The following is a 24,170-nucleotide window of genomic DNA, read 5'->3' as shown; positions in this document are numbered from 1 at the left end:
TATTTGCGTTCCCTTTGGTTTCGTCTCATATAATACATGTTATAATTTACATAAAACTTAAAATTAACCTTATATGCCTAAAATTATACATCCTCATGCTCAAAAATGAATATAGAGTCCATTTCTTCACTTTCACTTTCTTGCATTTGCGAAATGTATAGATGAATGCAGGTCTTGACTGTTCTAGCGCCATATTCTTGGGTATAGACAAGAAATGTGTTTTTCCACCAATCAATACACGATTTATTGTAAATAGATTACGCTAGTACCGGTTTTGGCCCTTAACGGCCATCATCAGCTAGTACATGATTAGTTTCCAGCCATTAGACAAATCACAAGTTGTTATTGCGTTGGACATCCGGATGTCTAATGGGGGATGGAAATGCAGTATACAGTAGCATGAAGTTAAAATATCTGTGGTCAAAGGTAAAAAGTTACAATAAGTTAGAACATGAGTATACAGAACACATTAACCCTCTTGGAGCCAAGAGCCGATCTGGTCGGCCGCTCCCCATCAGCTGGAAGAGGCCAGAGCTCTGCCTCCACTCTACTACTGTAAAGTGCCAGGCCGTTTTCAGCGGAAATACATGTATTTTAAAATTCATGTATATCTACCGGTGTATAGCAAATACCGGCATGAAATTTTTTACATATCGACTACGTAGAATAAGAAACTGGTTTGGAGTGATATGAAGAGTCAAAGACGTTTTATTGTTGATTTATAGTTGTCGATAACGTTTATTTTTAGGAAGAGAAAAATATTTTCGCACTTTCTCTCTCAATATCTACTTTGAAAAAATAATTTACGATACAAAAGAATATACATAATTATGTATAATGTATTTCTAAATACAATTCTATAGAATAACTAATTTGAACGAGAAAAATAAAAACGTAAAAAGTAAAAATTCAAACGTATGTCACTAATAAAAACAAGACAATTTTACTCACTGATAAAATTCGCGTGTATTTTTCGACGTTTGGCAAATACTGACAACAAATTTTCTACGTGCGGACAACGCAGTATTAAAATAATTCTGAATTATTAAATAAGAAAAAGATAGAAGTTGATATTATAGTTTTCTGTTTTCAGAAAAAATTGTTTCTCGTTTTCGGTTGTAGTATATATTAGAAAAATAACTTTACAATACAACAGAATTTACGAAATTAAGAAATGTATGGCACTAAAGCCGTGATTTGCTTTGACATACTAAGCGACCGCTGCTCAGTTCGGTACCTGCAGTTTACGAGGTGAATCATGGTCAGTGAGACGGATCCTCTCAGTAATTATTCTTGGTTTTCCAGACCGGGGTCGCCCTCTCACCCTCAGATATCTCCCCAATTGCAGTCACTTAGGGTCACTTAGATTGAGTGAACCTCGAACCAACCCTCAGGACCAGGCGAAAATTCTTGACCAGGGCGGGAATCGAACCCATGACCTCCGGGTGAGAGGCAGGCACGCTACACTTGGCCCGCGGAGACCGGCATTTAGGTAATGATAGAGGACTATATATGACTATAAGGTTTAGCAGAGAGTAAGTGAAAAGTAAATTGAAGTGTGATATGGGCGGAGAATCAGACGGTAGGGCATGTTTAGGTCCTAGAACTTCCTTGAAGGAGACAGGAGGTTGAGGAATGTTGTCGGGTTCATTGGGACAAAATGTTCTCCAGAGACATCATCAACATATTCGTTATCACTAGTTTCATCTACCATCATATTCAGAGTAGCTTTAGTGCTGTTAGACACAATTAAACGTCCCTTCTTTAGCTGCGGTGATTTCGCGGACGTTTCCGGTATAATATCGTCGCTACTCTCTGAACTAAATTCCCTATCGCTATCCGATAAATCATCCGCGTTAACTTTGCACTGTTCTCAATATTGCATTAATTTATTGTCATCAATACCTGCTGAAAAATTATCACGTGGACAACATGCCATTTTACTGTCACAGATCCACTCACTGCAAGGAGCAATCTCTTACTGACCAGTTAGCGGTATTTGTAAACACAGGAAACTACTCTTGTGAAAGGTATAACACCCTCTTAGAACTGCCAAAGCAAGGCAATGCAAGGCAAGGCACACAATAACGTGTAGCCCCTTTACTACAGGTTGTAACAAAAGTATGCACGTCACTATAGGTTGCCTCAAAATTATGTATATCACAGAATTTTAAGCCGGCCGACCAGATCGGCTCTGGCAATTTAAAGGGCGGATGCTCGCACTACGGCCTGGCACCAAGAGAGTTAAAACATATGGACCACAATATAAAACACTTAATAAGTTAACACATTAAAATGCTTATTACCGGGCGAGTTGGCCGTGCGCGTAAAGGTGCGCGGCTGTGAGCTTGCATCCGGGAGATAGTAGGTTCGAATCCCACTATCGGCAGCCCTGAAAATGGTTTTCCATGGTTTCCCATTTTCACACCAGGCAAATGCTGGGGCTGTACCTTAATTAAGGCCACGGCCGCTTCCTTCCAACTCCTAGGCCTTTCCTATCCCATCGTTGCCATAAGACCTATCTGTGTCGGTGCGACGTAAAGCCCCTAGCAAAAAAAAATGCTTATTGAAAGTTCATGTTGCTTAGATTCCTTTCTTTTATCTTCTGTGTGGTTCCTTTGCTTCTATGTATGTTGGTTTGGCTGTGTGAAGTAATCTTTGAGAATGTTCTGAGGCTGATATGTGTCATGTTGGTATGAACCTTCGACATGAAAAAATTTTGTGTTATATAATCCAACCGTGCTGTACTGCAGTAAATTTTAATATAATAAACTGCAGGTCTTGAGTTTGAATTTAGAAGCTGTTGGTGGCAACACCTCTCTCGTCTATGTTCGTTTGTGGTGTAGTTATTGTTGTTGTGGAGGTCTTGTACCAATATGTCTGAAGGCTTGCTGTGTTCTGAGAACGAGGGCCAAAACTGGTACTAGTGTAATCTGTTTACAATAAATCGTGTATTGATTGGTGGAAAAACACATTTCTTGTCTATACATTGAATCTATCAATACGGAAAATGAAATTCATAAAAAATAATATTCTTGGGTCTCGAGTCCTACGTTGGCACTCGTGCTGTCGCCCTCGTTCCACATGGAAACGGCACAATATATTACGTGATAAAATGCATTTCTCAGTCCTCTTAATAATTCAATAGGGTGTGATAAGCTTCCAAAAATTCTCCAATATCACATTTTTTGCCCAGCCACTTCCACTCTCTTCTTGTGCTTCTTGTGCACATTTTGTAGGCCCTTGAGTGGAATTGCTTGGTTGCATTGAGTGGGATAGGCATGGGGAAATAGAGCCAAATTCTTGGACTGCAGCCCAATAGCATTATCAGTAAAAAAAGGTCTGCCTGAATGTCTGTGCTCTGGAAGTGTAATGCTGTTGAATATGCTTTGAGCTACATCAGTCCTGAAGTCAGTGTAGTGGAGCTTCTTACCTAGAACATGCTGATAAAAACTACGTAGGCATTGAATAGGGCCATAACCAACAGATGCATCACAGGAAGGCTAGAGAGGCGGTTTCGCGTGTACGAAGGGCAGCACGGGTGTTAGCCACGAGAGGGGCAGCGAGAGGTCACCAGACAGTAAACCCCTCGATACTGTTTATTATTAATAATAATAATAATAATAATATTGTTTTTACGCCCCACTAACTGCTTTATTGGAGGTTTTCAGATATGCCGAGATGTCAGTATTGTCCTGCAGGAGTTCTTTTACATGCTAGTAAATCTACGGACACAAGGCTGACGTATTTGAGCACCTTCGAATACTACTGGTCTAACCCTTAAATGTGCATTTTTTTAATTTCAGTAATTTATCTTCAGTCACAATGAGAATAAATAATCACCAAATTAAACACAAAAATTATATTTTCAAAATCAATGTCAACATATAAGGGTTTTCCTTTGTTTTGCCCATGTGCAAAGCTGTGCAATTAGCCTAAGTACATAACCGTACAGGTTCAAGTTCATGAATGTCCTGAGTTAAGCAACAGTTTCAGCGATTTATTTTGTATTTGTTGGTCTGAATTCACACTCTACTCCAGGTAGTTAGCATGGAAATCCTTGAAACAGTTCGTTTCTCTGTTCAAGCAGAGGTTCACTTTGCACTTCTCACACGTGATGAAGGTGTAATCCTTACATAAAGGCATTTTACATGTTGTACATTTCTTATTCCACAGGGGCCAATGATCATTAGAATCCTTCCTTACGTCAATCGATGGAATTGATGATCCTCGAAACTTTTTTCTCTGTTCCTCAGCGAAATCTAAACTTTGTCGACCTCGCCTAGAATTCTTTTTTCCAATTTTACACAAGGTTTGTGCAAGATCAATGCGAATTTGTTTCTGGTTGAGAAGCTTACCACTTGCTTGCTTACATTCATTTACTTTCCTGTACAGAATCCAAGCATTTATAACAATTATATCAACCAAGAAAAAAAACAGTCGAAAATGCCATTTTCTCGATTTCATTTTGTTGTTATGTCTTCCCACGTTACTGTCAAGCAAGTCCACATGACCCATGTGTTTATTATACACTGGAACAATAGCTGCACAATAAGTTTCAACGTGTACCTTCTTTTTTTCTGTCATATCGCATCACTTTTGTCTTTGGAATTTTCCCTACAAATGTTGATAAAAATGTCATATCGCAGTTATCCTTGAATACAACACATGAAACACCAACAGAGTCAATACAAGTAGAATATTCTTCCAAAAATCCACGAGGTTTATTTTTCATTTCTTGATCACTTGGAAATTTACAGTTGAGTAGTCACTTTCTTTGCACAGTTCCAACGGCAAAAACACCATTGCTTGAAGAGATGAACTGCTAGAGTTAGTGACGTGTGGTACCTATCAAAATACAGTTTGTAGCCTACATGTCTTGGTATTTCACGAGCAAGTCGAACAACAACATTGCCACTCGCTCCTAAATCAGGTTACAAGATATTAGAATCATTCCGTATTGACGGTTTTCACTTTACAATGGCGAAAAATGAAAGTATCCTCCAAATCAATACATCATATATTCTGTCATTAGACGGAGTAAACAAGATCAGACATGTTTCGGCTCGTTTGAGCCATCTTCAGTGAAAAAAATTAGGGGGGGTTGGAATAATTTACATAATATGAGTTGAAAAAATGCTAAAAAACATAATGAAAGCGCAAATGAAAAACAAACGATAGGTGCAACTTTGCACATATGCAAAGTATATAATTATGCCGTTATACAAACTCCACAGATATCAAATACATTCAAAACACTTCCAATGTCAATAATAGATGCACATTTAGTAATACACAATTTTACACTCCAATAGATGATGCTACAATTTATCATAACTAACATAACTAGCATTGTCAAATAGGATATAGAATCCAAAGATGCATAACAAAGAGAGAGCATTACTGTTTCACTAGTGCAATCTAGCCAATTTAAATCCATGGCACATGCAAATGCATATCTCTAAGAATATACAAAGAGGAAATAACATTACCACACTTTCAAAGAGAAAGCATAGCTAGCATACAAAATCTCCTTTGCACATGTCAATGCTGTGCATTTAAGGGTTAAACAAAGATCTAACCTGCCATGTTGGGGTCAGAAAGCCAATACCTCAACCATCTGCACCACTCGGCTCAACCAGTAAAAATAAGTTCCTCAGAGGATAACTTTTCAAATCATATTAATGTAACAGAGTTTGTAATGAGTTATTTCCACAAAAAGACGTTTTTGTTTTCAGGAAAAATTAGCTCCAAAGAAAAGGAAATCGGATAAAATCTGATTGATTTGATGGAAAATAATCGCAGAGGAGTGCAACGTATTGAGGAGGTTTCTCCACATAGGAGACAGTGAAAATGACTCAAGTGATTCCATTTGTCAAAACCTTCTGCTGATCACAGCAAAGCTCTGTGTCCCAGTTTGAAACTAGACTATGACTCCCCAGAATCTAGTGATGCTCAAAGTCCGCTGCCATCCAAATAATCCAGCTCTAGTTATGTTCCTAGTCGTGTAAAAAGTGTGCCAGAAAATGTGTATGGAGTAACAGACGAGAGCTGTAAAATTGTGGCTTAACGAAGGTGGTAAAAAGCGATTATCACTTCCACATGTCCACAAATATTTTGATGAAGTTGGAGCAATATCTTTACTTCTGGAAGAAACAGTTGGAAAATATTGCACATGAACCATCTATCGATCGATAAAAGTAATTTCTATGCCTCTCCTGCCTGGATCAGCCATTTCAAGAAACAACACAGAATTGGGAGTAGGAAAATTACGACATTTGTATCCCGTTCGCATATTCAGGGTGAAAAATGAAAGAATAAGCCTGCAGAAGAGTTTCTGTAGACGGTTCGAGAACGATTCTTCATTACACCTCGTCCTGATGAAAGTGGGTTTGAGTGCAAAATGCGATCGAAAAAGACTACATTTTGTGGGCAAGAAACACACACACACACGCGCACGCACACACACACACACACACACACACACACACATGATAGCCCAATCGGTTAGTTCACTCATACATTCATACACCATAATACCATCAATCAGTATGGACTGTTCTTTGTTACTTAATTTATTTATTGTACTGCAGGAGCCAACCAGAACCTTCATTTTCAAAAAATATGTTCAAAGCAGATAACATCTTTGTCATTGCCAGAAAATAAGGAAAAATGGAGAAAATAGAACTGAAAATATTTTTTAGAGAATCCCTTTTTTTCCTTTCTCTGAAGGCAGCTGTGCCCTGCTTTTTTATTTGTGGACCACATACAGTGATACAACTTGTCATCAAGACATCACTCCATGCAGAACAATCAAACTGCTTCAGATTCCTCCAGGTACTACGGGCATAATTCAACCATTACACAAATTTGTCTTCCGGCAGTAGAAAGCCTTTTATGGCTGATTAACAGAAATTCTAACATCTCATAATGATGTTGAGGTTCACCACAGAGACACTCCTTAAAATCCAGTCCTTCATACAGTTTGTTTTCATCTTCACGATTTCAGGATATGATAAAATATTTGCAATGAATTACACAAGAGAGCGACCTCCCGAGTTCATAGTGCCCGCTAAATATTGTTCGGAAAGGAAGAAAAAACAGTGCAACAATGAAGTTCTAATTCATTGTGCTTGATGTGCATAAAGCTTGTGTTATCATTCAGTTTATACCAGTCATTTCTGCTCTGCTTTTGTGATTGACTGACAAGTGGGTGAAACAATACAGCTTCAGAGGGTTCGAGAGACTGCATGTATATTCGTCCCTCAACACCACAACTCCGAGCAGGTTCAGGGATGTCCACTTGCGCCACCCGTCATGCTTGCATACCAGGATTCCAGATACAATTTCGGAGCCTTGCAGTTAAACCTGGAGGCCAATTCTCTGCATGCTATCTTCTCACAGTACAACGATAGTGTCAAAAAAATTTCAAGGCAGGTTGTGAGCTCCTTGCTAACTTATTGAGTCCACTCACTGAACTGAACTCCGCCTGAAATACACCTGGGTCAACGTTTGAGATCTGTTGGTCGCTCGAATCCTGTAGAAATGTCCCGATGCGGAAATCTCTCGGCCCATGACCTAGTCGTTTCCACATCTCTCAGGACCACAGCAATGTAGAGGCCAATGACAGCACTTGCGGTGGTGTCTGACCCATTGGCGCTAGCCCTACCCAACATTGGAGATTGAGAATGGCGGTTGGAGAGGCCGCACAGGTAATGGTATATATTACTAACTCTGGGATTATCGCAGGGGTAAAAACAAGCGGATGCCCACACACCTTGCGCATCTAAATCAACATGGATAATACGGTTGACAGAATTTGAAAGAAAATTGCCCAAATAAACTATATTCTCCAATTAATGTTTAGATTTTTGTAAAACATATTATTTTGCAGTATCTATTATGTAGTTTTAATTCTACAGGTTAGACCTGAACTTCCTGATACACATGTACAACCAGATGCATTGCATCATTACATTGGTTCGGAATCCTGGATCGCCAGTGAGAGTGTACTGGAGCAAATGAGCAGGCGACATTAAATCGTTTGTATACAGTTGCCTGCCGTCCATTTATGAGTTTTATTTAAGAAATTATGTATGACAATCTCATTTCAGTGACAAGTGGTATGTCATATCAGACAACTACTTTGTCCTGTGGGAAAAGACAAAAAATTTCCAACAAATTGGAAAACCTTGGCTGCAGTAGTGCGTCAAATGTAAATGTGCCATGTAACGTTCCTCATGTTAGTTTTTACAATAAGCAAGTACACAAATCATTACTGATCAAATGGAATGCATACAGGTGACTCCAGTGAAAAGTACTCCATCAGCAATTCAGCTGATCTAACGAAGGATGACAGAAATTTTAGGCCTAGGTATTTGCAAGAGACTTGATTCAAGAAATTTGATTAGCGTGAAAAAACTGATCCCTTGAAAACTGGTTTCTCATGAAATCATGCCGGCCTTGCTGTAACTGTAAATCAGGTGAGAATAGTGGGCCTCTGAATATTTTGTCCTTGATTGCACCCATGTATTATCGTCATGCGCATTCGGGGAACATGAAAAGAGATGCCAGAGATCTACCTTGCATGTCTCTGGAGTCGAAACAAACTCAATCTCCCGAGAAGATTATTAAATTGCATCATAACATGAGAACATGGAAGAGTTCTGTAGTCCTACCATAGGCCATCACAGTGGAGTATGGAATAATTTTGTGGGTTATTAGACAACAAAGGGGAGACCAGCAGTGGTTATTTTAGTGAAGGGAAAAAAAAAAAAAAAAAAAAAAAAAAAGCCACCCAAGCGCTTTCTGAACTCATACTGCCTAAATCATCGGCGACAGACACGATGTCTGCCCTTTCTATATGAAATCTAAAAAGCAATAGAATTTATGCATCAAAGAGTGATGCAAGATACTCTCATTTTTCTGTTATTTTATAATAAAAACGAAAAAAATACCAGGAGTGTTATATGGACTGAATATTACTTCACATTTATTAATCTATGATAATCTTCCCTTACCTACAGTAGACCCTGCCACTATGGGCAACCACCTTTGAAGATTGGTATCTCTGCAGCAATGATATTGCTAGTTCTGTAACTGTTCACAGTTTGTTGTTGTTCCAGGTGTGGGTTCTCCTGGCAGCAGTCAGTTGTCTCAGGCTCCACCCGAGCTACCTCCTCGTTCCACCAGCCCATCCTTAGTTCATAACTCTGCAGTTATATCTTCATCATGGCATGGACAGCAACAGTTACAGCCATCATCAGATTCAGCCACTCCTAGCAGCATTCCATTGGGGCGTAGCCACAGTGCCGTTATGACAACCTCTATGTCATCAGCTCCTCAGGAAGCTACGCCTAGTCGCAGCATGCCTCATGTTCCAAGCTCTGTTGCTCCGCCACCCAATACTGTAATTGGCAGGGACAAGGTTAGTATGCCTTAATCTCTATAAATGACATTTATATTTTGTCCGTATATTCTGAAAACTATAATTTTATTTTACTAAAAAAAATTTTTTGATGTCATATAAAGACTTTGGAAACCGTCAGTTCCAATTCCTGTCTGACCGGGCAAGTTGGCCGTGCAGTTAAAGGCGCGAAGCTGTGAGCTTGCATCCGGGAGATAATGGGTTCGAACCCCACTGTCAGCAGCCCTGAAGATGGTTTTCCATGGTTTCCCCATTTTCACACCAGGCAAATGCTGGGGCTGTACCTTAATTAAGGCCACGGCCGCTTCCTTCCCGTTCCTAGGCCTTTCCTGTCCCATTGTCACCGTAAGACCTATCTGTGTCGGTGCGACGTAAAGCAAAAAAAAATCTCGTGTGTGTGCATGATTGTTTGAGTATCGTGTGAAAATAGCAGGGCATACTTTTATGAATTGGCAGGGATGAAGAAAGGCTAAGAGCAGGGTTGAAATGGTTTCTTGCTGAAATTTTTTCAAATGGTCAGCATTATTTAGAAATGTTTGAAAGAAAACTTAACTTTAATTTAATGTTGAAACTTTTAAGTAATCACAGCTTTTGTGAGAGATGCCAAACATAATGTAGATATTCACTAATTCAAACATTTATTGCCAACTTCATCGATGACGAGCTTCACTGCATTCAAAGAATGAAGGAAAAGGAATCATAAAGGGCAGAGGGGTGCTCTCCAGGCTTCAGATGCTCTAATATCACTGAGCCAGAAGAGAACAACATGTGATAGCCTACAATGCCCAAAGCCCATAAAACTGATCAATGATAACATAATACTGACTGTTGGTACTTGTGGTATGCTTAGTTTCTTCTGCTGCCACTCATCTCTGCTAATTTGCTTTACTGTTTCAGTTCTACAAAACTATCCTGTCACATCCTAACCTAAAGACAGTGAAACCTCATTAGTACGTTTCTGCAGGGGACAACGAAAAAAATAGTGTTAAGCGGGAAAACATACTATTGAATATTGCATTAAAAACTATTCAACGGGGAGTTGGTATCACTTTACACATTAGTATATTTTACATTGTGTGTGTAGTGTTTCAGGAGATAGGCAGCAATAAAACGTGTAAAAAAAGTCGAGAGAACGAATATCAATAATTCTCTACTGGAGCCTGTTTAAAAGTAACTAGAGACTATTAAAAGATGTGAAAAACACGGAAGAACAGATGTGACATGAAGTAGGTACAGTACTTGCATATTATAGCAGATCACTTTCTTCCTAAAACAATTTATGTAATAACTTGTTAGTTAAAGACTTAGACTTCTGACCAGTGAGTAATTAAACACTGTTTTCTGGTCACTTTGTTCGAGCATGAATTTCTCGCGAGGTTATACTCACCATACGCGATTGAGCTCCTTCGGCTACCATCTTGAACGCGGAAACTTCGGCAGTACTCAGCATTGGTTCGGACAGACTCACCGGTGATAAAAACGTGCCAACTGTCAAACTAGCAGTTTGTATTTTTGTATTTTTTAATGTGATAGGCCTACAGTACCTATATGGAAGCCTTGTTACTTAACGGCACCCACAAATGACCTGTTGAAGATCTGATATTGCTGCACTATAGACTTATTTTAACTTCAGTCGTACCACACTGATTTAAATCATCTTATCACAAGAACAGTTATTGGCATTAGCTTCAATTTATTTTGAGTGGTAAAAAGAAGTGAAGTGATTATTTGTTGCATGACAGCCTACTTACGGACTAACAGAATAATCTTGAGAAGTTGAGTAGCGTGGTACATGCGGTATCTGTCTTGTGATAGCCTAGCTATGGATAAGAAAAGGGTCGTGAAACCACTCGCTAATGAAGAAAAAAATTAAAATCCTTCAAGAAGTAGATATGAATCCACATCTTAAGCGCGTAGAGTTGGTGCGAACTTTAAAACTAGCACCTTCTACTTTGAACACTATCGTGGGCAACCGAGACAGAATTGAAAATGCGTACAAGTAAAATAGAAACAGAAAAAGGAAACGAGTGCATGAAGGAAAGTTTCCAAAGTTGGAAAGAATGATTTTGAATAAATAAATTTCTAACTTCTGATTGGAATGCGAAATAGACTACAAGCATAATCAAGCGCACTGGGTTATTCAACAATCTCATGTATAACAAAGACCTTTCTGTAGAACAAAGAATGTAGAACAAAAAATAAACCACTTTTCCCTTTGAGAAAATCAAATGATCATAGATATGTCTCTCGGTCATGACCATCCACCAACGGCTGCACGGTTGCTAGAGTTGCACTTACGTTACACATTTTGTGGTGGCAACTTCCGTGATATAATTTCGGATGACTCCCAGCCATAAGCCATGTATTAAAAATTAAATAATTGAAAAATGGAAAGAATGCATATGCATTGTTTTACATGGTTTTACGGCTGACTAGGGTTGAAACCGGTCCCATTTATAGTTACTATTAAATAAGAATGTAATCACTACATTTCTTTCTCTTATGTATTGAATAGGTTGAACCTCTTTTTCAGTTATTTAATTTTTAACGTTAATACTTTCAATACGGAACAATGAAATTTTTATCTTTAAATAAGCCATGTATGTCAACAGGACAACTTTGAAAGAAAAAAATGCGCCCGTAGCCGCAGTGGAATCTATTACTGTGCTTTAACTTACCACTGTCCTGTGTTGTTCTAGTGTAAAGTCTTTGCTGCCAAACAATGACACAAAACTCAACTTTACCTAAGCCAACAGCTTGCCTCTCGAAGGTGCAATACTCAGTGTTCGAGAATTCAAGGTCATTTCCTCTTATCGCGCAACTTTCTCCGACCGACCCGTGGCAAGGGCTCTTATCTCTGTTGGAAGTCGCATTCCGCACACTAGGGATGACAAAGAACATCTTAAGATCTGGGTAATATATGATCATACTAAGCGGTAAAGGCGAAAAATCGTGACGTGTTAAGTGAGATTTTTTTATACAGATTTAATACGATGGGCGCAGGGCTTAAATTTACGATGTGCTAAGCGGGAAAACATTTTTTATGAGGAACGTACTAATGAGGTTTCACTAAACTTGAAATGATCTATCTGTTCCCGTTTTGTATTCCCAACCTTATGCAACACCCCCAACAATGATGGTGAATGACGTTCGGCTAGTAAACGTCATAGGGAAGTGCGCACACAAGACAAGTTAAAAATAGAGCAAACCAATTTGAATAATCAGGTAATAACGCATCAAGCATACTAGGAAGTAAGGAAGAGTGCTATAATCCACCCATAATTAAAAAAACAAGAGGTGGAGATCCCTAGGAATACAGAGGAATTCACCAAAAAAGACACAAAGATTTTCAAAAAATTTAAAATAAAACTATAATTAATAAATAATATTTACATTAAAGTTAAAATTTGAAAAATTAATAAACTCTGGTAAAATAATTATGAAGAGAAACTAGCAAATAATAAAATAGTAGGGAGCATTATAAATATTCATTAAATAAATAATTTAGTTGTAAATAAACTTAGTTCTGAAGTAAATAACATCATTCTATCACATAAAATATCCTGGTGCACCAGCCTACTCTAAACTTTACCATTAATAAACACATTAAGTGGAATTTAAATTTAAAATTTAAAAAAAGGAAAATGGGTTGGCTGGCTAAATAGAGGGTTCTTGACAGGACTCAGTGGAGGATAGTTCCCTACAAAACCCACATAAACGAAGGTCCCATGACATTTCGCATTAAATTAAGACAGTACACAAGACCATGATGTCCACACAGGCTCGCACAGAATTAGAAATATTAGCCCAGATCAATAATAATTCAAAATCACAAAGCCATAGTAGGCTCGGGCAATCAATAGAACACCACAAATTTATTAAAAATTGAACAAGCCAGTTCACTTAACATAACTGAGTCAAATACACGAACTCCACTCAAGACGAAAACAATTAATTATTATATTCACGATGCCGCATACAAGTTGCTGTTATCGCAGATGAGACAGTTATCAGGCAACAATAATACGAAGATAAGATAAGAACCTGACTCCAAACCTCTCGCACTAGGGCTGTCCAAGAACCCTCAATTTAATCGAAAACGTTACACTAGCATTGTTGACCTACAGTCATGTTAACATTAATGCGGGTTTAGTAAAATAAATAGAACAAGGATCTCATTAAACGCCTGCGATATAAATGAAAATAAAGCATTCCAACCCGAATTATATATCCCCAAAGAGATATTAAAGTTTACAAACTTACGATAGTAATAATAATAATTTTTTTTTTTTTAAGTAGATACTAGTGTAAGCGTAGTATTAACTCGAAACACAGTCATGAGAAGGCCGAAACACATGAAAGGATGCAGGAATAACAAGATGAAATACCCAACAAAAATAAACACGAATACTTGCACCAAACACGGCCATGATAGTGATAATTAATAAATTGAATATTTTGAAATAGTAACCGCACATGCATCCAGGACAAAGCACAGAAAATAGAATAAATGCAAGGGAACAACCAACTTAAATCAAAGCAACGGAGAATTTCAACGGTTACCTAAGCATGACAGTGGCCTTCACCATTGCACACAACACTCACTTGAAGCAAGAACGCCATCCCACAAAACTTAGATACAATTCACATTCAATTTAAAATACAAGTGCAATATACATAATACATACCACTAAAATAATACTAACACAAATAATTCATAAAGCGTACTTACAGGAAGGCCATTCATGCCTAAGCAACTCACTCGTGTTTCGAATCACACTACTGCACTTACCCATAAGAAATTAAAATGAAATACTACATATTTGCACTCAAACAACTATTATAAAATAATTAAAAAGGTTAAAAAGACACAATTCCCCAGCTGAGGTTGTTCTAGGCCTTCAGCCAATCCCCGGAGGTAGATTCATTGTGTTAGCAGCGGCTACGCATGCCATAGCTCCAGTCAAAGTCTGCTTTCAAACAGAACTCCCGATGAACAGCCTCACTCGGGTCTAAGCCACTAACAGCGACACCGTCTAGCATAGGTACACGCTCCGGCGAGCACAGCCAGAACCAAAACTAGCAGTCCCAACAGACGCACACAGATGGCGTAGGAGTTCGTGTTGCTATCCACAGTACGATCATACACATTACAGATATAATTGCAGAATAATTAGGTGACGAAATGTTCCAATAGCCACATATCAAATGGGTAGTTGGCATGTAGACCAATGTTCCGTGCGCACTTGCACTGAGAAAAATCTGTGTCATACAGATATGTAGATAAAAAACACTGTTCGTGTAATAGTGTCAGATCCCAATTTAGTATGGTTACTGTAACAATAATAATGTCACTGCTCGATACACACGTACCGTGCCAAGTATGCAGAGTTCAATTGCAGAAGGCATAAATCACTGAAGATGAGCTCTGCCGAAAAGGCACGCGATTTAAACATATATCTCATATACAGTTCATAGCCCAAATTACGTTTTAGTGTATTTTGCATAATTACGCCTCACTTACATTTGATTCTCTTAGGTTTTAGGTTTTTGACCTACTGACATCACTTTGGTCTCGGAAAGATTAATTTTCACATCATACTCATTGCATCTATTTTCAGTTCCAAGATATATATATAGCAGGCTTTTAGCACAATCTGCCATTAAGATAAAGTCATCTGTATAGGCCAAACTGCTTACTACATTTCCACCTAATCAATCCCCCACCCCTCTTGCCACTTTATACCATTCAGAAGATAATCCATTTAAACTATAAACAACAAAGGTGAAAGATTACAAGCTTGTGTAAGTACCTTTAACCAACAACTCATTCTGCCATCAATTCTCATTGCAGCCCAATTGTCAACAAAAATGCCTTTGATTGCTTTTAATAATCTACCCTTACTGAACTAGTTGGCCATGCAGTTAGGGGTGTGCAGCTGTGAGCTTTCATTCTGGAGATAGTGGGTTTGAATACCATCATCGGCAGCCCTGTTTTCTGCGGTTTCCCGTTTTTACACCAGGCTAGAAACAAGTTGTCTGGAACCAATTGGGGTACACATCCAAAGACGTTGAGAACTACAGCCCTGGCTCTGTGTTACTCCGCTGCAGAGTACGCTTGCCCTGTTTGGTACAGATCAAGTCATGCTAAACAAGTTGACATTTCTCTAAATGAAACATGTCGACTCATTACTGGCTGCTTGAGACCAACTCCACGAGATAGAATCTACTGTTTGGCTGGAATCGCCCCACCAGATATAAGAAGAGAAGTTGCATCCATGAATGAGAGAACTAAAGCACTTGCCTCATGTGCACACCCATTAAATGGATATGAACCTGCCCACCGAAGATTGAGGTCTAGGAGGAGTTTCCTGAATACAACCGAAGATTTAAACGAATCTGCCCAATCCACACGGTTGAGATTATGGAGAACTAGAAATCCTCAACTTGCTGATTGGATGCTACCAATTGAACATCTCCCCCCAGGACACGAGGAACATTGGTCTACGTGGAAATCGCTGAACAGGCTTCGCACTGGGGTTGGTAGATCAAGAACCAATATGGTAAAGTGGGGCTTTCCTGGCACATCCAGGCAATGCGAATGTGGTGAAGACCAAACCACAGCCCATTTCATGAACTGTAGTAAGTGTCCTTTAAGATGCACAATAGAGGACTTGATGGCTGCAACACCTAATGCCCGTGATTTGGCAAAATTTTGGGCAGACACTATTTGATATGTATGTCATTAAGTACCATTATGCAATGTAAAATGTATGCTTCTGATACGAATAAATAAACCAGGCAAACCTTAAGACCATTACTACTACCTTCCCAATCCTAACCCTTTCCCATCCTCCGAGTGAAATGACTGCAATATTAAATAAGTTTCTTAAATTTTTTAAACTTTTAGGGAGAGATCAGGAAAATCACAACAATAGGATCAATCACCGGAATTTGACGACTGTTTCTTTGACAGTCTGATTGAAGTCTAGTGTTCCAAACAATTTCTTGAAGCATGTGCCTACTCGATGGTTATTACTAAGAAGGTGTTTAGATAGGATTTTGCTGCAGTGGGACCATTTGGTTACTTTATTTAGGCATGAAATTCTGAGTAAGGATTCTCAGATGGGAAATTTGAAGACTTACAAAATTCCTAAGCACAGTATAAGTGCAGATGCGTCTTGTTTGTCTGAAAAGGTGAGCATTATCACAACATTTCACCACACTCCTCAGTTAAAAGGAAAGCCCAGTCATCAGTTTCACAAAAAAAAAAAAAAAAATGAAACTACTGATGATACTAAGAGACATGCATTGTCACGTGAAGAATAACTGTTCGTGTTCCTTTCATCAAATGTACATAGATTGTTTCCCTTTTAATCTCGAGTTTTATGGATATCTTTGAGACTCCAAACGTAACTATTCAGTCAAGTATGCCGCACATCCACTTATTGAGATTAGTTTTGGAGGAACTATTGAAGAATGTGATGGCAAGTTTCGTGAAACCACACTTTATTTAAAGCTCCTCCTCTCTGCTTGATGTAGATTATCATACTCTAGCAAATCAAAAGAATGATTGTGATCTGATGGTATGGAACTCTGCGCTCGTTTTAATGAACACTTCATAATCTGAGGAAAAGTGCATATTCATTAAGTCTGTTAGAAAGTTTTTTCCTTCATCATGTGACTGCATGGTACACAAATTTCCATTCAAAGATGAAGTTTGTAGCCTTAGATTTTTCATTAACAAGTTTCTGAACATTCTGACTAGTGAAATGGAACATTTGGATAAAGAAACTGATAATCTGCACTCCCAGTTCTGTAACTTTCAGCTCGAAAAAACAGACTTGGCAAAAGGAAGAATTTATGTTCAGTGGGCATTGGTAGGTCAGATAAAATCAGCTGATGTACTTAAATATGACAGATTCTCTAAGGTGATGCTTGCTATTTTATCAGATCCACATAGCAATGCAGAATATGAAAGGAATTTTAGCAGTCACAAAGACAAAAACAAAGTTCAGATCCTTGCTGTCTGAAGAAACTTTGGAGAATTTTTTAACCTTAAAATTAGTTCGGCAAGGCAAGTGCTTTGAGCAAAAATTTAGTTCCGAGTTTCTGAAGATGGCTAAATCAGGTATGGATTTGTTGAGCAACAAATAGTTGTAACATGATCAGCATATCGAAAGATGAGAAGTCACATGTTTCTACAGTTCATGTATGTCCAGTATTTAGTATTCACATATAAATAATGAAAGAAAAAAAAAAAAGTAGGCAAAATAGAGTTGTCAATGAATTGAATTGTAATGAATTAGTACATGTTCTGGCATCAGTCATGTGTCGTAATACGTCGCTATTCGCTGCCAAATTTCTCCTGAAATTTTACTATCGAAAGTTGGCATGTCTGCAAAATGCTGGGGCTGTACCTTAAATAAGGCCACAGCTGCTTCCTTCCCACCCCTAGGTCTTTTCCATCCAATCGTCGCCATAAGACCCATCTGTGTAAAGCAAAATGCATAATATAAATGAACTTGCCTCACAGCTGTCGGGTGCCATAACTTCGAGATGTTCACGATAAGCTTTTCGATGCTGTGCATTCTGAATCTTTCACTTTTCAGAATTCTGAATCCACTCGAATATGTTTTTGATAAATTTGAAGGGAAAAGTGCAAAACAGTGTCAATGTCATTTAAGAAGATTGTTTAACCTTATTCTGCGACATTATGTTCACTACATGGCAATAGCCTGAGGACTTTATTGAATGGTTTTAATATGGTTCTACAAAAACATTTTTTAAAAAAACATCAAACAAAGTGAATGTTTTTAAGAACATGATTTTATTATTAGTTTTGTTTAATTTTAATGATTATTTAAACCAAATTGCATCAGATTTTAGCAATCCAAAGTTTAATAATTGCAAGTCTTGGACAATATGGACTCGGAAATAGTATAATTATAATATGGTTTTTAAATCTTTATCATAGTTTTTATAATGTGTGTGACGTGGATAAACTTATATATGTTTGCCAATGTTTCCAGTGTATATCAGCTGATGATGACGCAATATAAAGCGTCGAAACTAGTCCTGATAAAATAAATATACATGTTGTAATTTCATCTTAACAACATTTTTGGTATTGAATAAGGTGGATACGAATTTTAATAAATTGTAAAATTTGAAGTAGTTTATTGTTCTTATGGCACAACATTTTGCAAAAGAACAAAATAGTTTGCTCTTTGCACCATAGTTTTCTCAAATCTTCACTATTTGACTTCCTTTCTGCTGTATTCATGTAGAACTTACTGAGACGAATCAAAGAGCACCTTCCACAACATGCTACCACGACAGGGTCCAGAACTACGCTAATTGTTTAGCCACTCAGCATTGTGATTTTAGTACCGGTGCTGTTGCATCACCTGTGTACGTGATACCAATGTTTTTATAATATTCACCGGCCGAAGTATGGTTCCGAAACCAATGAGATGTTTCGCAACAAAATACGGTATTACACATTCTTAGAAATTGTATGTATTTCACTGAAAATACATTTTGACATAATATCCCCTCATACTATTAATTTGCAATATCAGTACTAACCTTTTAGCAAAACAAAGACTGTAGAAATGACCATCAAGAGGAAAGGAACAAACTGAACCTCTTTTTGTAAGGAGCAAAACTAGTATCATTTGGCACTTCAAGCACAATCTCCAAAGACAACATTGTCAAGCAGGAAATACGAAGTAGGGCACAGAAAGCATCAAACTTTTACAATCAAGTCAGAAATCTACTCTGGGACTGCAAAATATCACAAAAAGCAAAAACAACACTGTACCGCACCTACTTTGTACCGATTCTCACGAATGGTTTAGAGGCATGTACTCTACTAAACAATGACAACAACAGAATTTAGGCAACAGAAATGAAATTCATTAGAACTATGAATCAAACTACTCAAAAGGACAAAATCAGGAATGAAATACACAGGAAGGTAGCTGGCATTGAGGTCCCTATTACCGATGTAATGATGAAGCATAGACTTCAGTGGTATGGGCACATTATGAAAATCAAGAACAAGAGATTTGCCAGAAAATACTTTGACCTCTGTCCAAGGAAACAGACCAAGGGGATGGCCAAGGAAATGCTGGATAGTCACAGTGAAATCAGATGTGGAGGAGAGAGGTCTCAGATGGGAAGATGTCCTGGAACAGATGCGATATTTTCATGCTTTTTTTACATAAGAAAGTTCATTTTCTTTAGTTTTCAGCTTGCTTGTCTTGTCATTCATCATCATCATTGTACAGTTCCAGTTTCCCGGGTACTGTTAATGAGCCTCTTCCACTTCTTCCTGTCCGTATACAACTTGTCATGGAGAACATCATCCACTGTCCATCTTCTGGTAACTAGATCAACCTTGATCATGTCCATCCATCGGGTTTTAGGTCTTCCTGCAGGTCTTTTCCCCTCCACCTGTCTTTCCAAATTTATTCTGACTGTTCTTGTACGCTCCATCCTCATCACATGCCCGTACCACCGTAGTAGTCTGGATGTGCCAATTCGGTCTAATAGGGATGTCTTTATTCCGACTTCTTTCCTCACCTCCTCATTTCTTAATTTGTCCATTTTGGTCTTCTTGATGGTGGATCTAAGAAATTTCATCTCTGATGCTTGCAGTCTTGATGAATCTCATTTTGTGAGGGTGCATGCTTCAATATCATAGGTCAATATTGGTATGAAATAGTTGTTAAACATAATCAATTTGGCCGGTTTTGGAATCATGTCATCCCATAAAAGAGTTCTTACTTGTTGGTAGAAATCTGATCCCTTTTGCACTCTGTTGTAATTTCCTTTCTGACTAAATTATCACTGGAGATTACACTTCCAAGGTAAGGAAAACTATCCACACACGCTAGCTGGTGGTCTTCTAGTTTTACACTTGCCGGACGCCCTTCTCTGTTGACTGCCATCACCACTGTCTTGATCTTGCTGATGTTGAGGTTATATTCCTGGAACTGGGATTTCCATACATTGAGTTTGGCCTGTACTTTTCTGTTTCACCCTAAATCATATCATCAGCAAAGACCACTGCATTCAGTTCACCTAATTTTCCCTTGACGTTCTTCATTATATTGTCCATAACAGTGATGAACAGTAGTGGGGACAGTGCACTTCCTTGCTGAACTCCCCTCTTGGTCTCAAACCATGATGATCGACCTTCCCCAATATGTACACAGCTACTACAGTCTTTGTACAACATCTGAACTTTCCTTACCAGTCCTTCAGGCTCATTTCTTTTCCCCAGGCACTCCCAGATCTTATCTCTTATAACACTATCATTGGCCTTTTCCATCCAGGAATACAATGACCAGGTCCTTGCCTTTCTCCCAATACATTTCCATCACCTTGCGGGTGTTAAAAATTAGATCCATTTTTGATCTGTTGCTTCTGAATTGATATTGCTCCTCCTCTAACTGTGGTTCAATGATGGCTCTCAATCTCCTTTCTATGATCTTCTCTAGAATTTTTAGCCCATGAGACGGCAGTGTTATTCCTCTATAGTTGGTGGGTTTCCGTCTGCTGCCTTTCTTAAACAGGGGAATTATAACACCCTTGCTCCAATCTTCAGGTATTTTGTTGTCTGTTCATACGGCATTTAGTACTCTGTTCAACTATTGTATACCCTGGATGCCTGCTGCCCTTATAATGTCCGCATTCACTTCATCTGCACCTGAAGATTTTCTTTTAGGCATAGATTTTATGGCTGGCTCATTTTCTGTCCAGGTGATGGAAGGTTCCTCATTGTAGGCTTGGATTTCCGGTTCTGTATTTTGTTCTTGAACTGGTCTATTCTGTAGGTGGTCGAAATGGTTCTTCAGGACTTCTCTCATGTCATTTTCTGTCCTGACCAGATTTCCATTTTCATCTTCAAGTGCCTTTATGGTATTCATTGATTTTCTTTTACTTCTGATAATACAATACAGTAGTTTTTTATTGCCTCTGCTGTCTTCCTTCAGTTTCCGAGTGAATATATTCCATGACTTGGTCTTTTCTTCTGTAACTGTTCTTTTAACATCCAGTTTCTTGTTTCGGTATATTGTTTGAGGTTTCTGATCTTTGCCTCGTCTCTAGTAAGATCCAGTTTATTTTTCTCTCGGTCCCTTTCTTTCCCCAAGAGATTTCTTTCCCTAATTGCTGCTCTCACTCTTTCATTCCACCAAGGTGTTTCCTTCTCCCTTGTTTTCATGCTTGTCTTCCCACAAACTTCAGTTGCTTCCTTAACCAATGTGTCCCTTAGTCTGTTCCATTCTGCCTCTCCATTTTTCCTTTCATCTCTTGGTAACAGGGTTTTTATCTGGTTCTGATACTCAGTTCTCTTATCTGTTTTCTGGAGTTCCCATACTTTGAATTTTGGGATTTTCCTGTTCTGTACGTTCGGCAAGTTTCTCAGGTCCGCTACTAATAGGCGGTGGTCACTGTCAAGACACTCGCTGGGTATTACTCTGACGTCTGTTTCCATTCTGCTCCTTTCTTCATCCAAGATGACATAATCAGTTACAGTCTTTTGTAATCAACCCCAGCTGTATCGTGTTATCTTATGGCTCTCGCTCTTCTTGAACCTACTATTTTTCACCAGCAACCCATTCCTCATACATAAGTCAAAGAGATGTTCACCTTCTATATTTCTTCCACCATATCCATGAGGACCCATTACGTTCTCATATCTTGTTCTATCTGTCCCAATCTGTGCATTCAGAACTCCTATAATTATTACTCTCTCTTTACTAACAACTTTTTTCAAATTATCAAGAAACTGGTTCTTACCCTCTTGACAACATCCAGTTTGAGGTGCATACACCTGCACCAAAGTTAGTTTTCTTTCCCTAAATGCACAGTCACCTTTATTATTCTCTCACTAACATACTGAATGTCAGCGACTCCTTCTAGATCTTTATTCATGATGAAACCAACACCATTTCTCATCTCTTTGTCATTTTCATGCCAAAACTGTGTATACTGTTTTCTTAATTTCTTTCCCTCTCCAATTTGTTTCATTCACCCCCAATTTCCTCCTTTCCATGAGGTCCACTAGTTCTTCACATTTTCCTGTGAGACTGATTGATAGTCCCAATCTGTGTTAGTCTCCTCCGGGGTTTTTTGCATTTTTGCAAGACCCTGTCTATCATCAGGCCATAAACTATCATCCCTGACATGAGTCTGCTCATGCTGACGTCTTAATTTAGTTGATAGATGCGTTCCGAGACTCTTATGTGTTTTGAAAGCAACTACAAATAAGCTCTTTCCTGGCTTGCTAGGCCTAACGTAATTCAGGATTTTCTTTCGGGGTTTACTCCCTTAGCCTTTAAGGATACCTCATCCCACAAGGCAATAGGTTCCATCTGTACTACCCCCAGAGGAATGGGTTACCTCCTCTGCCAGCTCTACCGTACCGAATCATATTCTCTGCTTTTGCTGCCGTTGAGGTCTTTAACGTCACCCTGAGCTGGGACCAATTACCAGATGTTACACACCAGATCAGTGTGCTCTGGGACTCGCATAGGCAGGGGCGCCACTCCCTGCGCAGGGCTGCCTCCAAGAGGGTCCACTACCTGTTACCTGTCTTGTCATTCTCTCATTAATTCATTCAAGCCAGGCTGAGTGGCTCAGATGGTTGAGGCACTGGCCTTCTGACCCCAACTTGGCTGATTTCATCCTGGTTCAGTCCAGTGGTATTTGAAGGCGCTCAAATACGTCAGCGTCGTGTTGGTAGATTTACTGGTACGTAAAAGAGCAGGACGAAATTCCAGCACCTCGGCATCTTCGAAAATAATAAAAGTAGTTAGTGGGACATAAAGCCGATAACATTATTATTCTTGGTTCATTATGCCCAAGTAAGGACTCCGTTTGAACTTATTAGCATTTTTTTTTCTTTCTTCTTCTCTTCCCATTATCACTTCATCCTCTTGCTGTGTTCCTTTCTACGTTGTTCATTCCATCCTGTATTTAGTTGGGTGGGCTTTACAGAAAATTGGTGTTTGTGAATCAACACATACATACATTATCATTATAGACCATTATGTCTTTCAGTGCTCAGTCTGCAAGCCTCTGTGAACTTACTAAACGTTGCCACAATCCTCTTGTTGCAACTAGTGCTGTGGTCTCATTTAGTTCTATACCTCTCATCTTTAAATCGTTAGAAACTTAGTCTCACCATCGTCGTCTTGGTCTCCCTCTACTTCTCTTACCTTCCATAATAGAATCCATTATTCTCCTAGGTAACCTATCATCCTCCATTCGCTTCACATGACTCCACCACCGAAGCCGGTTTATGCGTACAGCTTCATCCATCGAGTTCATTCCTACCTTAGATTTTATCTACTCATTCTGAGTACCTTCCTGCCTTGTTCCCCCCTGTTTGTACCAGCAATCATTCTCGCTACTTTCATGTCCGTTACTTTTAACTTATGAATAAGATATCCTGACTCCACCCACTATTCGCTCCCATAAAGCAAAGTTGTTCTGAAAACAGACCGTTGTAAAGTAGTTTAGTCCGGGAGCTGACTTCCTTCTTACAGAACACTGTTGATCACAACTGCGAGCTCACTGCATTAGCTTTACTACACCTTGATTCAATCTCCTTTACTATAGTACCATCCTGGGAGAACCCACAACCTAAATACTTAAAATTATCTACCTGTTCCAGATTTGTATCACCACTCTGACATTCAGTTCTGTTGAATTTCTTACCTACTGA

At 38.8% G+C, this 24,170-nt stretch overlaps 1 protein-coding gene across 1 annotated transcript in view; it reads left to right on the top strand.

Annotated features, from left to right (window-relative positions):
- POSH (Plenty of SH3s) overlaps positions 1 to 24,170 on the top strand; it is a 311,783-nt gene that overhangs the window by 222,550 nt on the left and 65,063 nt on the right. Inside the window, exon 11 of the mRNA XM_067143214.2 lies at positions 9,126 to 9,427. Coding sequence (XP_066999315.2) covers positions 9,126 to 9,427 — 302 coding nt within the window. The remainder of the gene's footprint in view (positions 1 to 9,125; positions 9,428 to 24,170) is intronic.

This window comes from Anabrus simplex, chromosome 3 (genome assembly GCF_040414725.1).
Source record: "Anabrus simplex isolate iqAnaSimp1 chromosome 3, ASM4041472v1, whole genome shotgun sequence".
NCBI lineage: Eukaryota > Metazoa > Arthropoda > Insecta > Orthoptera > Tettigoniidae > Anabrus > Anabrus simplex.
The sequence above is the reverse complement of the archived record's forward strand: the minus strand, read 5'-3'. Positions and strand labels throughout refer to the sequence as shown.